At 40.6% G+C, this 17518-nt stretch overlaps 1 protein-coding gene across 2 annotated transcripts in view; it reads right to left on the reverse strand.

Moving 5' to 3' along the window:
- The window catches only part of PLXDC2 (plexin domain containing 2), a 453731-nt gene extending 442504 nt beyond the window's left edge, over nt 1-11227 (reverse strand). For both annotated transcript variants that reach the window (XM_011963864.1, XM_011963863.1), the window contains exon 1: nt 10231-11227. In XM_011963864.1, the coding sequence (XP_011819254.1) occupies nt 10231-10342 (112 nt within the window). In that variant the 5' untranslated portion in view covers nt 10343-11227. The remainder of the gene's footprint in view (nt 1-10230) is intronic.
- Between the last annotated feature and the right edge of the window lie 6291 nt (nt 11228-17518).

Consider the following 17518-nt stretch of genomic DNA (forward strand, 5'->3'; position numbering starts at 1 on the left):
AGTCACTATTAACAATTTGTTATGATGGCTGGGCGCAGTGACTCATGTCTGTAATCCCAGCACTTTGGTAGGCCAAAATGGGTGGATCACTTGAGGTCAGGAGTTGGAGACCAGCATGGCCAACATGGTGAAACCCCATCTCTACTAAAAATACATAAATTAGCCGGGTGTGGTGGCGCGCCTGTAGTTGCAGCTATTTGGGAGGCTGAGGCAGGAAAATCACTTGAACCTGAGAGGTGGAGGTTGCAGTGAGCCAAGATCGTGCCACTGCACTCCAGCCTGGGCAACTGAGTGAGAATCTGTCTAAAGAAAAGAAAAAAATTGTTATGAAACCCTGTGGTACTTGTTCTGGCCATTAGATGTTGTAGAAAAGAAATTACGTAGTCTCCCAGTTGTTTAGAAATGGAATTATTTACAAAATGACCCAGAGATTTAATAAGATTGCAATCAAAAGCCCAAAAGTTTGTAGCAAAATCTGAAATGTTTATTCTAAAATGGCTCTGGAAAAGGAAAGAACCTCCTGAAAGAGCCAGCTTCTGAAGAGCAAGAACAAGAAGGACGGGTTTGTCCCATCAGATATAAAGACTTATTATAAAGCTATAGTAATTAAGACTGTGTATCAGTACAGGGATAATTATGGGTTCCCCCACCCCCTTTATCGTCAAAGTAGATTATCTCAGCAGGGCTTATTTCAGGATTTATCTTTTTGGAGTAGACCTTTCACAAACCCAACAATCCAGAAATTCTAGCTCTAAATATAAGCCAAGCATCTCCTGCATGTAAACAGGAAAATACATTTGCAAGGATGCTCCTACCCCCAGGTTCAGAACAGCACTAATTATCCATGGATGGAAAACTGAATAAATCAGTTGTGGACGAGCAGATTACAATTAAGATCAACCCAAGCAGACGCAGTTGCTAAAAACAAAACAGCAAGTGATGTGATTTATTACACAACTCAGTCTCCACCAAAATTGTTTCACAACATAACCATCAGCATTTTGCAAGTCTTTCCATATTAACAAATGTGACCACAAGATTCCGATATAGGAGCTATATTTACTCACACTTCACATAAAACAAAAGGTTTTCATAAAATTCATTCATTTTGAACAAAAAATTAAACATGTTTTAAAGCTACATAAAACTTTTAAAGCCGGGTTACAAATCAAATTAGGTACAACTATACATTATACAAGACATATAATATCCTATGCTAGTGTAACAAAACCAGCATAAGAAAATAAAGCACTGAGCAACATCTTTGTAATATAGCAAGAATGCTCTCAGACTAAAATGTGAAATAAAATTTGTTTTAACCTCACAGGTCAACTTGATTTTCACAGGACATCCACAGTTTTCAAAGTATTGAAATATTCTTCAAATGTTTGTTGTATGACAAAATAATCTAAACGACCCTATTGTTTCTGCTCCAAACAAGTACCAAGGGAAAAAAAGTGCAAAGACACAGTGGTATGGCTCTTAGTTCAATTTTTGTTTCTTGGAATTAGCAAATTAAATGGCTAAATGACAAGAACAACAAAAAACTCAAAGGTGTATATTCCCAGGACCTATATAAATAATAAATAGAATTAAAATGGCTAATATCAGAAGCAATAATTCTTGAAAGAATTATGGACAGGCAGTACATTTTGGGCAATCTTTAACATAAAACTGTGGACTGGCAAAATAATTAGGAGGTTAAATATTTTAAAATTAAAAGTTCAGGACAGGATTCCTTGAAGTCACAGGAACCCATATCCACTAAGAACATGACTCAGTATGCCAAAAATTATTTCACATACACTTTTCATTGGAATATTTTGCAGTGTAGATGGTATTTATGTAATTTGTATATAGACATTTCTCAATGAATTCAAGGGAAAAGATAGCAAAAGAAGAAGGAGAAGAGAAAGCCAAAAGGAGAAGTCGGCTGTAATACCAGACTTGCTCCCACCAGCTATGCCCACAGGAAGGTGAGTGGGCCCTGTTGACCAGACAAATGAACAAACAGACAGCATATAAATAACCAGGTTCATTAGGTCAGTGGTAGCTACAGCTTAAGTTTGTATGTCAGAAAGAATTAAGCAAAGAAATATAATAGATTCAGCATGAACAGTACCTGAAATGTACCTTAGATACTTTCCCATCTTAAAACTCATCATTATTTGTGTATTTCATGCTCTAAATGATAAATTCTGCCTATCTTACTTCCCTTTTAGGCTTTCGGGAAATAAATATGTTATTAGATGTTCATATTATGGTTTCAGAGAGAAAACGGTAGGAGTTACTACTGCAAGTGGATACACACAGAAACATAAAACTACTACCCAAAAAACATTATTGAATGTCCAATGTTCCATACTCCAGCTGGACCCAAGAATACAGTATCCCAATCTAAATGAACCAGAGTGTACTTACGAAGCATCATACTCAAAGAGAATATATCAGTTCTAGTTAGACTTTTCGTATTACTGAACACTCCAAGGAATACATAGAAAATTGACTTTTAAATATTCGAATTCCTATTCAATTTTTCCATAGGGCAAACTCTTAACATTCTCTCCATATTCTCAAAGCCTCAATGAGCTACACACCTTACCTCAGGATGAGACCTCGAGTGACATGGATTCTAAGGAAAATGTCCAATTATTGAGTAAAAAATAATTGAGGAATTGAGTAATAAGATTCCAGACAAGTAAAAGGGAAGTCAGTCTACATCTTGGCCTGTGACCCTCTCTTGCCAAAAATCACAGACCGCTATCTATGATAAGGCCTCAAGCAGAAAGAGTGAGAACAGCCTATTTTAATTTGAAGAGTAGGGGAAAGGTACTAGTGCTTAGATCTGGTTTGATGGCCTCTGGAGGAAGAGATTAAAAGTCCGCATTTCCAGTAAGGTCACTCAGTGTCTGACCCCGTGTTCAGATCTGTAATCTTTAACGGGCTAATTCCAAACAGGTCCCTGACAAGACCTCTAATTCTACTTAAATATACAAATCTATACTATGAGTCCACAGCTTACCACCTTTTTAATTAAAAAGAGGAAAACCAAACCAAACAATAACTATGAAATGAGTTCACTGTCTGTTTATAAACACATGTGGAATATTTTATATTCTCATCTTTTTTCAGTTATTATCCTGTTAATTTATAACACAATAAATAGTGGAAGAAACTGTCTTGATAAAAGCATCACTACTTACTCTGTCATTCTGTAGTAACTTCCTTAGCTTAACAGAATCATTGTGTGGGAGGCAGTGAGGGAAGACATCCTGTGTGAACTCAGGGAAGAAAGACCTCTCAGAATGGAGTACTCTACAGAGATAATTAAAGCTTTGGGAAAATGTGCTCAGAATAAAGCCAAAGGGCTGGAATTCATCAGATTAAGAGAAAGCGGAAAGCAACTTAGTGATACACAACCTTACGTATTATGGCGATTCAATCTTATTTGCTTTTTTCCCAAATAAATGCCAAATGAGATTTTAAGTGAGAAAGGTAAGATGAAGACAGAGGTAAGCTAGCACACAAATGTAGGCCAGAACGTTTATATACTTGTTGGAGGTGAGCCACAAATTGTGCACTGAGATTTCAAGAAACCAAAATTTAAATAGTAAAACTCCTAGCCCCTATTTATAATGTCCAGAAGATACAAACAAGTTCAAAATAACTATGTCTGTTATTGAAATATAAGGTCTCTCACCCTGTCTCTGTCTCTTTCTCTTTCTCTCTCTCATTTTCTCATGGCATAATATCTCGGGGAGCAGACACTGTGCAATGTATTGTAGAATATCCTCTTCTACCTCCCTGTAACAGCTACCATAGCAAGTTTTTTATTATTTTATTTTTTGGTATAGGGTCACACTCTGTTGGCCAGGCTGGAATGCAGTGGTGTAATCACAGCTCATTGCAGCCCTGACCTCCTGGGTTCAAGCCATCCTCCCACCTGAGCCTACCAAGTAGCTGGGACTACAGGTGTGTACCACCATGCCCAGCTAATTGGAAAAAAAAAAAACAAACAAAAACTGTAGAGATGAGGTCTCCTCCCTATGTTGCCCAGGCTGGTCTCCAACTCATGGGCTCAAGCAATCCCCCTGTCTCGGCCTCCCAAAGTGTTGGGATTACAGGTATGGGCCACTGAACCCACCTCAAAACAAGTTTTATGATAATGGTTTTTTTTTTTTGAGATGGAGTCTTGCTCTGTCACCCAGCTGGAGTGCAGTCGTTCACTGTTAATCGCCGCCTCCCGGGTTCAAGCTATTCTCCTGCCTCAGCCTCCTGAGTAGCTGGGACTACAGGTGTGTGCCACCACACCTGGCAAATTTTTTTATTTTTAGTGCAGACGGGGTTTCACCATGTTGGCCAGGATGGTCTTGATCTCCTGACCTCCTGATCTACCCACCTCGGACCCCCAAAAAAGTGTTGGGATGTTGGGATCTCAGGTGTGAGCCACCACGCCCAGCCAAGACAATATTTCTAAAGCCTCCTTCATTATAGTTTAGTGGCATGAGGCCTAAAGACAGTTTAATTCAAAAGCAATCTCACAAGTAATCAAAATTATTTAGTAGTCTTCAGCTTCAGTGAAACGAAATACCACAACCACCATATATGTATGCATATGTACATATATATGTATACTGTATTTCAAGATATTAAATTAAAAACATAAGTATATATGCAGTCAGAAACTAGCAGTATAGGAGAATAGTAGAATAAACTTTTTGAAAGTCCTATCTATCAACAGAAGGTTTAAGGTATATGACTGATTTTAAAATGGGCAAAGGGCCTAAAATTTGACATTTCTCCAAATAAGACAAAAAAAAAAGGCCAACAGATACATGACAAGGTCCTCAACATCACTAATCATTAGGGAAATGCAAATCAAAACCACAATAAGGTATCACGTCACACCTACTAATATTAAGATGGCTACTGTCAAAAAGACAATAGATAGTAAGTGTGGGTGAGGATGTGGAGAAAAGGGAACCCTTACACACCGCTGGTGGGAATGTAGAACAATATGAAGTTGCTTCAAAAAATTAAAAATAAACCCACCACATGAGCCAGCAATCTCTCTTCTGGATATACACCTGAAGAAAATCAGCCCCTTTAAGAGGTATCTTCACTCCCATGTTAATTGAAGCATTATTCACAATAGCCAAGATATGGAAACAATCTGAGTGTCCATTGATGAATAACTGGATATATATTCCATATACATTGCATATGTAGTGCATATGTATTCCATATCTAGTGCATATATATCATATATATTTCATATATATTATATATTGCATAGATAGTGCATATGTATTCTATATATTGCATATATAGTGCATATATATATGCACAATGGAATATTATTTAGCCTTAAAAAAGATCTTGCTGTTTGCGATAGCATGGATGAAGCTGGGGGACGTTGTGCTAAGTAAAGTAATTCAGACACAGAAATACAAATGCAATTTGATTTTCTCTTATACACAGAATTTGAAAATAAACAAGCATCATGTTGCACAGCTTAAATACATATTATTAAAAATAAAAATTAAAACAAATAATTTTTTTAAAGAAATATGTAAAAGAAAAAAGATATGAGATTAAGAACGTGAGTGAACATTCATTCAGAAACCAGCAGGACAGAAGAATGGTTGAATGAATTTTTGAAAGTCCCACCTAATAGCAGAAGGATAGTTTAGCAGGCTTCTGGATCTTATGCTTCGGTTTCAACAATTACTCTCTGAAGTTAGTTTTAAATTTATTTCTATCCTATTGATGGACAAAGTCTTAGCATGGGAATTACTTTAAAAGTCTCCCAAGGTGGCATTCAAATTAATAATTCAGCTTGAACTATAGTTCTATTCAGTTCAATTAAGTCCAACAACCATTTATTGCAACTATTTATTGGTAGTTGCCACAGCAGATTCAGAAATAAATGACAGCAGACCCTGACCTCAGGGACGTATGGTCTGGTCTAATAGAATACATGAGAGAGAGGCAGAAATGGAAAGAAAAGGAAACCCTACAGTATCAAGCAAGTGCCTTTGAAGAAGGCATAAAGTGCACTGAGAATTCTAAGACAACACATCCTTTTGTGGAGAGTGTCATTTGAGATAAATCTGTAGGAAAAATTGGAAAATGGATGGATGGAGATGGACTTAGAAAAGGAAGAGCAGAAGGAATGGCAGAAGTGTTAATGCATGGTACACACTCAGGGAACTTCCAGCAGCTCATCTGGTGAGAGCATTCAAGAATAGGCAGGGGAGAGAAGGTGGGAAAGTGCTTGAGGCCACACTGCAATGGCCGTGAAGACCATGAAGAAGCGACTGTATTTAATGTGATGAGGAAGTAACTGAAGACTTTATTGATTTATTTATTTGTTTATTTACTTATTTTTATTTTTATTTTTCTGAGGCAGAGCCTCCCTTTGTTACCCCCCCCAGCCTAGAGTGCAATGGCACTATCTCGGCTCACTGCTACCTCCACCTCCTGGGTTCAAGTGATTCTCCTGCCTCAGCCTCCCAAGTATAGCTAGGATTACAGGTGTCAGCCACCACGCCCAGCTAATTTTTGTATTTTTAGTAGAGATGGGGTTTCACCATGTTCGCCAGGCTGGTCTCGAACTCCTGACGTCAGGTGATCTGCCCACCTCGACCTCCCAAAGTGCTGGGATTACAGGCGTGAGCTACGGCACCCGGCCTGCAGCTGAAGACTTTAGATCCCATGATCAAGGCTGTTGATCAACTCGTTCCTCTTTAAAAACATAATGTTTCTGTAATAGGAGATAGTTTTAGGAAAAAATGACAAAACTAATTGATAAGGACATATATTTTCTACATCTCTGCATGAGAGTATCTGATTCTTGTAGTAAGGAAACCTGTCTGGAGCAAAATTAATATCTTTCATTATTAAGTTTTATTCAAATACATTCTCCCTGACAAGAGTTTATTTCTGAAGATCACACTGAAATGTGCCAATTCTCCTGATTATAATAATTCCAGGCTGGGTGCGGTGGGTCAAGCCTGTAATCCCAGCACTTTGGGAGGCCGAGGTAGGTGGATCATGAGGTCAGGAGTTTGAGACCAGCCTGGCCAATATGGTAAAACCCTGTCTCTACTAAAAATACAAAATTAGCCAGGCGTGGTGGTGGGCACCTGTAATCCCAGCTACTCGGGAGGCTGAGGCAAGAGAATTGCTTGAACCCGGGAGGCAGAGGTTGCATTGAGCTGGAGATTGTGCCATTGTACTCCAGCCTCAGTGACAGAGTGAGACTCCTACTCAGAATAATAATAATAACAATTCCAAACCTCTATGCAGACATTCATGAACAAACAAAAACATTATCTTTGACATAAACGTTCTACACTACAATTATGTCTCAGTCCAAACTTACCTAACCTCAAGCTTCAAAACTTGTATCTATTCTCTAAAGGAAAAAGAAACTCAGATTTCATATTTTTAAAATTTTGCATGTAGCCTCAAGTCATTGATTAATAAAATAATTAACCTGTCCTTTGTCCAACAATATGGACAGATATCCATTTTATAATAAATATTCACTTGAATCAGCCCCTCTATTATACTATTTTGCTCTAGGTTTATATGCAAACAAACTTTAGTGATTATGTCTCAACAGCAACACTCTCATAACAAACTCTACAAATGAGTCATAATTCAAAGTAAATTGTTTAACTCCAACAAAAGCAGGAAATAACAGAAAAAATCTTTAACCAGAGAAAGAATAACTAAAATAAGTGTAAATTATATGATAAACATAAACTACTTCCCTCTAAAACAGAAAAGGGAATAGAGGAAAATAGCAGTTTCTCTGCCCTCTGGTGGCAATAAAATCAACTGCAGCATTTACTAAAGTAATGCATAATAAAAAGTCCCTGTTATGAAATCAGATATTTTTCCTGTGCCAAAATGTCTGTAAGAAAAATCCTGATTGTTGCGTGCCAAATTTCAAGACTGTTGGACTTTCCCCCCCATATCGAACTTTTATATAGACTAGTTTACAAAAAAATTGTGTATTTTTTGTTTCACCTTGCCATTTTTATATATTCAGTAAGCTAACTATTTAATTACAATATTTTCTTCATAAAACTACATGTAAATTGATGTCCAGGAAAGAAGCTACTTTGGTTTATAAAAGTCTTCAAAAATTTGCCAAGGAATTTAAAACCATTCTTTTAAAAATCAATCCTATCAATATATGGGCTTCTAGAGTATATTTCTCATCAGAAATATTCAACTAGCTTAAAATACCAGTACAATGATGTTGAACATTTTAAGTATTTTATATTTCTCACAGCAAGAGCTTTTAATTATATGGCCAATCTTACTTCGGGATGAATTTCATCCTCAATTTCTGAACTTCCTGGCACAGCAAGTGTGTGTGTGTGTATCTGTGTGTGTGTGTACATATATTCTTTTTTCAGTAACATTACTGGAAAAGGTTTATAAAAAGATAAACATTTGCTGGCATTTATTTATTTAGTTATTTTTACTGCAAATGCAGTTTTTATTCCTAGTGCCAAAGAAGTTTTTAAATAAACAACTTGGGATGCATGTTGGCACACATATCCTTTTAGCCTCGTTTGCGGTGGAATAAATTGTTTTCATTAAGCATCTATTCATACCATGAATAAGTACATGAAAATTACTGTTGCAATTTTTAAATACATGTGTTCTTTCCTGGAAGGCTAAAAGTGTTATTTTTTTCCGACCAGTGAAACATATCAGAGAAATAAACAAAAGGTATAGTCTACCGTCATAAATCATACACAGTCAAGAACAACCTATGTCCATTAATGCAGAGCAATTAAATGTGACAAAGACAAATCAACACCCAAGAAATCTGCATTTTATTCTCAGCTTTAAAAATATTGTCATCCTATTGCCTCCCTACACATACACCCCAACACACACACCCCTCCAACCATAAATAAGAGCGCAGAATCAGTATCTGTGTTTTATCTAGAACAGTTTACACCAGGGACAGGCGAAGTGTTGTGACTGTCTTCTAAGTTGCGGCTTGGTAAATTTCACTCAAGGGTTTCCTTCAAGATCTTCGAGATTCACCTTGCCTGGCATCCCCAGGTGTACCCCCAGCCTTCCATCTGTGACTCTCAAGTTTGACTGTTGAGGACGCATGCATACTTTCTGGGCAATCATTTAAATTACACACACACACACACACACACCAGAAAAGAACAAATTGATTATCCTAAGCAGTAAGTTTTCGTTTTCTTTTATTTTCCCTCCAAGTTTTTTCTTTTTATCTCGTTTCACCTCCTCTCGAAGTCCATCCGAGTTCACCAATTTCTGCCAAGATCTCTTTCTGCCTGTGTCTTCACTTTCTTCACTGAAAGGCGGAAATGGGGAGTAGGCACCCAATTCGCGGTGGGCAGGGTCTCAGGAGGCAGCCCTGCGCCTTCCGCTCGGCGATCCTCCCCGGGACGCGGCTCCCCGCAGGACGCGCACCTGCCAGGACAGCCACTAAGAGGATGCAGAAGTTGGGGGTCCTCTCGGGGACAAAATCAGGGCACTCTGAGGAACCCTCTACGCGTTCAGGCCTGTCTGTGAAGCTAGCAGGCGGAGGACAATAGGAGCAGGGGTAAGCATCCAGAGGCGCGCCCGCCCCCACCTTTCCCACCTGCTCCCCACCTTTGCGCCGGCCGCACCTACCCCGCCCCACTTCCAGGGCCCGCTTGGCCCAGTTCACTAGACTGAGCTACTGGGGATCCCCAGGGGAAGGCAGCTGCTGCCACAGGGAATTTTCTCACGCAGAGGGGAGACCGGCAATCCCTGGCTTTCACCAAGTCCCCCACCCACCCCACATCACACACTCGCTTAATTTAACCAGCAGCGAGGAAGGAGGAGGAGCCGTAGAGCACACAGCCTGGAGATGCCAGGTCCTAGGAGATGTATCCACAGAAGCAGCTTGCTCTCACAATGGAGCCCTCCCGGGGCTACTTGGGGGAGACAGTACTACCCCCTGCCGCCCAGGTGAAGTAAGCCCGAAAGCCTCAAGAAAACCCCTAGTCCCCGGCGTCCTTCTCTTGTTAACCCTCTTTTCCCCGTTTGGGAAGCCTAAGTTTACCCGAAAAGCAACTGCAATAAGTTTCCCAAGGGCAGATAGGTGATGTAGCGGGAGAGAGTAGGGGGAATGGGAGTTCCAGGAAGGTTTTCAGCTGCGCACAAAATCAAAAAGCCAAAGTGCATCTTACTTACCAAGGATTTGGTCTCCTGGTTTCCCATCGGCGAACCGAAACTGGTCCGTAAAGAAGTGGCAAAGTAACACAACTCCTGCAGCGGCCAGGTCGGCCCTCGGAAACCTCGCCATGCCGCCGCCACCACCTCCCTACCCAGCCCGCCAGTCCTTCGCCGGTGCTCGGGGGCTCCCGATGCAAGAGGCGCGACCGGGCCAAGCGCTGCGGATCGGTCTCGGTGGGACCCGGAGGCCTTTGCAAATGTCCCTGCGATTTCACAGTAGGGAACCGAGAAGAGGAAGAAGCGAACGCGAGCAGGAGCGCAGCCCTCTCCGGACCTCTGGGGCTTTCTTTGCAACTTGCCACACTCGCAGCCCTCACCCGACTCTGAACAACAACTGCGGGGAGGAAAGGCCACTTGCAGCCGGGGCTCGCAAACTGTCGGTTCCACTCGGACAGCGCCACCCCGGTGCCCGCAGACGGTGACTTCCGAGCCCCAGCGATGATGCGCTCCACTGGGTTCAAAACAGATCTAATTCCACAGCCAGCGCCGCTGCTGCCTGCTCCAGATCCACTAGGGCTGGTCGGCTCTGCAGGAACTTTCCTCTGTCTCGGGATGGCCCCGGCAGGAGGTTTTTAGGTTTGCGGGAAGGAGGTTGATGGCGAAACCCTCCCGACAAGTTTTGCTTCTTTTCTTCGCCCGACGCAGGGCGCGCGTCCTTTCTCGCAGCGGGAGAAATGGGCAGCTCCAAAGAGCTGAGCCCTGGGAACGTTCGGGCTGCAGCAGTCTGAGGTCCGAAGGCAGGAAAAAAAAATGTGTGTGTGTGTGTGTGTTTAAAAAAAAAAAAAAAGAGAGAGAGAGAGAGGAAGAAGAAAGGAAAAGGGTGGGGTGGGAGGGAGTCAGGCTAGAACCTATCCGGAGAGGGTTCCTCCAGGCTCAGGAGGAGGTGGCCCCAGGCCCCCGCGGAGCCCCAGGAGTTTGGTGGCGGAGGAGGCGCTGCCGTCGCCACGCTCCCCAGCGCTCCTGCTCCACACTTTGAGGAGGGAAGGCAGCTCGCAATTTGCCAGATCTGCCGCCGCACCCTCCTCCCTCCTCCCTCCGCCCTCCCCTTCGCTCCTCCAGGCTTCTCCCACCTTCCTCCCTGAAACCGGCAGCCCGCACCGACCTGTCCAATGACTGCACTTTCCTCGGGGCTGGCTGAGGAGTCGCGGCCAACAGATTAAGCCGGGGGAGCCTAGCGAAGGGGAGGGAGAGGGCCACTCCAGCCCTGCGCGCCCCCGGCAGCCGGCTACCCCCGAGCGCGGGGAGAGGGGACGAGTCCGGGGAGCTAGCGGGGGAGCGCGGGGCGGTACCTCCGCGCTGCCTGGGCGCCATCCCCGCACTCTGCTCGCGCGTCCTGGGCAGCTCCGCCAACTGCTCCCCCCACCCACCTGGCGCCCAGGCCGCCTTCGCGCCCGACTGCTGGGGGCCATCGCGCCCAGCCCCAACCCTGGCGGGGTCTCCCTGGGCACGAAAGGGTTAACCATAGCTCGCTCCCTCCCGGAGGCTGGGTCTGGCAGTGGCTGGGTGTGGAGAAAGCAAACGAGAGCCAGTTGGGTTACCGACTCCGCGAAGCCCCCTCGGACCCCAGCCCCGCGCGGGAGGGTGGCGGAGGGTGGCGCGCCGCAGCGTAGTCCCCGCCGCTGCCGCAGCGGCTTTGTAAAGTGTCAGCGGGGGCGAAAGCGAGAGTTTAAAGGAACAGGAGGCCCATTGAATTTCCTACCGGGGCTTTCAGGGGATCTGGCTTCCCGGTTTGTTTTTGTTTTTTCAGCTCGGGGATCTGTTTCCGCGTTAACCCTTGCCGGCCCTCTCGTTAGTTATATTATTTTGCATACAGTTAATCATTTTTGAAAGGGATAAATACAAGGAAAAGAAGCAAAGCGCTATTGGTTACAAGTACAGGATCTAAAGCCCGGATAGCCTGGGCTGGAATTTCACCTGCCCTGCAATGAGCAATTTATCTCCTAGCCTCAGTTATCCATCCATCAAATGGAGAGAATTAGAGTAACGCCCTTATAAGGTGGTTGCAACGGATTGGATGAGTTAACTGTATATTTAATAAATGTAGAACATTGCCTACCGCAAAGTACGTGGCTTTGTTTCCGAAGCAAAAGTGAGAGAAGACTTCAATCACGTAACAAATTTCCATGTGTTCTAAGTTCAAGTTCCTTTCCACTCCAAGTTCTGAAGAGTCTATGGATGCTGTCAATAGATGTCTCAGCTTGCAACAAAACCCACTGGAAGTGGATCCGGATAATCAATCTACCTTTGCAAATGTGATGTTCAAAGGATGGCTCTCTCACAAGAAATATGTTTCCCTTAATCCAATACTCAATTTGCTCTTTATTTCCAAACAACAGATATACACGAATAAACACAAACATATGTCATGCCTACAACTCTTTATAATGCCAGGACCCTGGCTCTTTCCTGAGCTTTCCTCCCATAGGTTGATTTCTACTTAGGTAATGATTCTTCTATTTCTGCTTAACCAGGAGTGTTTAAATTCCATGTAATATTACATCTGAATTTGAGTACCTAGATACATACCTGCTTAAAATCAAGTTTGAAAACTGAGTCTTCTCATCAAAACTTGATTGTGCAGTTGACCCTTGAACAACAGGGGTTCGAACTGGGAGGGTCCGCTTTTGCATGGATTTTCTTCCTCCTCTGCCATCCCTAACACAGCAAGACCAACCCCTCCTCTTCCTCCTCCTCTTCAGCCCACTCAATGTCTCTTCCTCCTCCTCTTCAGCCCACTCAATGTGAAGACCATGAGGATGAAAGTCTGATGATCTACTTCCACTTAATAAATAGTAAGTATATTTTATCTTCCTTATGATTTTCTTACAACAGTAGGGTATTAGTAGTTAAGTTCATGAGAAGTCGAAATTGTACATGAATTTTCTACCGTGTAGGGGGTCCATTCCCCTGACCCCCATACTGTTCAAGGGTCAACTATAGTTTAATTGATGCTGATTCTTTTTGAGAATCATAAATCCATGTGGAAAGCATCCCAAAATATTCTGCACAACTCCAGCTACCATCATATCTAAAATAATGGGGAATCCAGCAGAAACCATTTCAAGAAAGCACCTCTTTTTTTAGACTGGGTTATTTTTCCTTCTTTCACAGTAGAAAAATAGGTGTTTCCTCCTCTGAGAACAAGTAAATCCCCACCTCTCCTTACTATCATTTTCTTTCTTTTTTCCTTTATTATTTTATGTGCGTCTTCGCAGCGTTCATTTTTCTTGTTACTTGCGGTCATCAATGCTCTGCCCTCCTGACTGAAACTATATACTTTTTTAAGTAGAAATTTGATGCCAAAATTTGAAAGGGGGCTAAATGGTCATTCAGGGTCAGTCGGGAAAGACTTTTATATGTTTGGTTAAGTCACTGATGCTGCTGAATTGTACTGGTTTACTCCTATTTTAATTTTATTCTGAAGAGCTATACACATAGTACATGCAGAAGTATGGGAGAAGATACAAGTAAGCAAAACTCAATCATGCTTGATGAGATTTGCTGTTCAGAAATAAAGATGAAAGAGCAACATTGTATAACAATAAACTCAAGCTTTGATCATTTGTCTTAAATGTTGATGAATAATTATTTTTAAAAGTATATTCTGCCTTTACATTGTAGCAAGGAACGAATAAATAAAATGTATGTAGGACAGTATGCTCAGAGTGAAATGGAAAAAGTAGATTACTCTTATCATTCTGGCTAAAGTAGGGTATTTTGTGGCCTAAATTATTTGGGTTTGCCATATACATTTCACCACAGTAGAAGTGTCTCTTTCCATTTTGTAGTAACAAAGTAAGGTTCGTGGAAGATGTTACATCTTCCATCTGACAGGAGGGAGAGATACAGTAATGGCTGGAGGTCTGTTTGTATTTACTATAGACGTAGGAAAAGAATTAGTGGCTCTTTCACCCACTCCCTTCATTTTAGCTAATCTCTCAAAGAACAAATGAATCAGGAACCACAAATGAATAGCACTTAGATTCTTTGTCCATGACAAAGATCTGGAATTCATATGACACTCTCTCCTTTAAAATAATATATCAGAATCATTCTCAACAACATAGAACTCTGGACAAAGATTAGCATGTGATCTATTGCTGTGTGGATTTCAAATCTGTTTACAACCCTTATCTTTACCAAGCTTCAGAGAGATTTTTACACATTCCAAGTGCAATACTATCTATAGAAATGTACTTACAATTAATCACCTTGTTTCATCTCTGTCTTTAACAATGTTGTGTTTCCTAGGAACTGTCCAAAATTGGAACTTGGCTAACAGGATGCTGAAGAAAACAGCATACTCCCTTGGAAATGAGATTCTATACATGCTGTAGAATACTTGACATTTATTATAATCTTTTCTTAACTATTCAGGAAATAGTTTTTGTCCATTTTAACAGGATTTGTTAAAACTTTCTACAATTGCTGTCAGATAAAGGGAAATTGCTATTAGTGAATTGCTTTTATTCAGTCCAAATATTATGACCTTTCTTCTAGGTCTCAGCAATTCCTCTCCCTCCTCATTTGGCAGGGCTAATTTTTGACCTCTGGTATGCAATTACAAGACTCGTTTGTTCATCTTGGCTGATCTGCTCTCAGAACAAACTGGAATTCTATTGTACTGTTGATGGGTAATTCCAGCTTTCTGTTCTTTACAGTTTTAAGGAGAAAATTTTATCAATTCGGCATTTGAAATGAATAAACATCTTTTTAAAACTTACTTAACAGCTAACATAACTCTTTTTAATTGGAGAGTTTCACATACAAGAATACTTTATGCCTTTTAGCCTCCTATAAATACTGCATGTACTATTTAGATGAAATTAACAATATAGGCACATTCATAATGAAACAATATCCTGCATTAACATGGCATACATGTTTATAGTCTCCTTTCTGAATCTGAATGAGCTAAAGTGGTTTTGACCAGTAAATAGCAAAGCATAAAAATGTTAAAAAAAAAAAAAAGTAGAAAAGATGTTAATAAAATGGAACACTATATTCTCAAAAGGGGGTAGGAGCATTATGTTACCTTTATGTTTTAAATGGCAATATTGTATTATAGAAACTTAAACCTTATTCCCAAATTGTGCTCAAAGATAGGTTAAATTCCTGCATTTTGCTAATAAAGGAAAATGGGCAAGTGCTCAGCAAGCACTTACTGAATTGAAAAATGAAATAAACATGTTAAAGAATATGCTGTACAATGCAGAGTGATGGGGCACATGGAAAAGTTCTCCAGTGATCATTGCTTTGGACACAGTTGTCAGCCTTATAGCCTATCCAGATTTTGCTAAACTGATGGAAATATCTAAACTGCAGGAAATTTGACTCTCAAATATCAGCCCCAAGAGAAACTGTGCTTCTGCAGAGCCCCTAGTGGAGGCTGTTACTCCTGGCACAGATCACAGGGCTTCTTGTTGGAGGCAGGACTGCTCTGATTCCCATAGGCACCACCACTGCTAGTGTCCGCCAACATGACTTGTACTGAATTTCCTTTCCTCATCTTGCATTCATCCTGTTTCCTTTTGCCCTAGATTTCCAGTCTTTTTATTTCCATCTCTACAAAATTTTTATTGATATATAATTTACATAGCTTAAGATTCACCTTTTTTAAGTGTACACTATTCAGTGGTTTTTAGTATGCCCACAAGGTGGTAAAATCCAGACTACCATCTAATTCCAGAACATGTCATCACTCCAAAAAGAAACCCCATATCCGTTAACAATCACTGCCCATTCCCCTTTCTCCTCAGCTTCTGGCAAACACTAATCTACTTTCTGTCTCTGGGAATTTGTTTCTTCCGGAGAGCTCACATAAATGGAATCATACAGTATATGGCCTTTTGTGTCTGATTTCTTTTGCTTAGCATGTTTTCAAATTCACCCATGCTGTTGACTATATCTGTATTTTGTTCCTTTTTATTTCCAATAATATTCCATTGAATTATACTATGGAAAAAGATGAAGTCCATCAGTTATTGGACATTTGGGTTGTTCCCACTTTTTGGATATCACGAATAACGTGACTTTAAAAATCCAAGCACAATTTGTGTGAACATATGAGCAGTTTGGTAACTCTACAATTAACTTTGTGAGAAAATGACAAACTGTTTTCTACAGTGGTTGCACCTTTTTACTTTCCCAGCAATGCATGAGGGTTCCAATGTTTCCTCATCCTTGCAAATACTTATTAATTTTCACTTAAAAAAATTACAGTGATCCCAGTTGGTGTGAAGTGGTATGACATTCTGGTTGTTATTTGCATTTCCCTGATGACTATTGATGGTAAGCATCTTTTCTTGGGCTTATTGAGCATTCGTGTATCTTTTCTGGAAAAGATTCTCTCTAAACCCTTTCTCATTTTTAATTGGATTGCCTTTTTATTGTTGAGTTGTACGAGTTCTCAACATAGTCTGGATGTTGGGTTCTTAAAATATGTAGGATTTGCAAACATTTTCTGAAAGAAATGAAATAATATGAGTTGTCTTTTCACTTTCTTGATAGTGTTCTTTGACGCACATTTTATTTTGTTTTGATAAAGCACAATGTATATATTTTTCTTTGGTTACTTCTACTATAGGTGTCATGTATAAGAAACCTATGCCTATTCCAAGGTTGATTTATACTTATATTTTCTCCTAAGAATTCTGTAGTTTCGCTTTCATATTTAGATCTTGGATCCATCTTATATAAATTTTGTATAAAATGTGAGGAAGGGAACAAAAATTATTCTTTTGCATATGGACATACAATTGTCTCAGCCACTTGTTGAAAAGATTGTTACTGCATTGAATGATCCTGACATCACTGTTGAAAATCAGTTGGCCATAGACATATAGGTTTCTTTCTGTACTCTCAATTCTATCCCATTAATGTATCTGTCTATCCTTCTACCACACTGTTTTGGTTACTGTAGCTTTTTGGTAAGAGTTGAAACAAGGAAGTGTGAGTCCTCTTGCTATGTTCTTTTTGTCAAGATTGATTTGGCTAGTCTGAATCCTTTGCATTTTCATATAAATTTTAGAATCTGCTTGTCCATTTCTCCAAAAGAGGCTGTTGGAATTTTTATTGGGATTTATTTGAACCTCCAGATTAATTTTGGGACTGTTGCTATCTTGACAATATGAAGTCTTCCAATCCATGAATATGAGATATTTTTCTATTAATCTTGTTCTTCTTTATTTCAATATTGTTATGTAGTTTTGTAGCTTCAATGTACTAGCATTGTACTTGTTTTGTT

The sequence above is a fragment of the Colobus angolensis genome, unplaced genomic scaffold (genome assembly GCF_000951035.1).
Source record: "Colobus angolensis palliatus isolate OR3802 unplaced genomic scaffold, Cang.pa_1.0 Scaffold63, whole genome shotgun sequence".
Lineage (NCBI taxonomy): Eukaryota > Metazoa > Chordata > Mammalia > Primates > Cercopithecidae > Colobus > Colobus angolensis.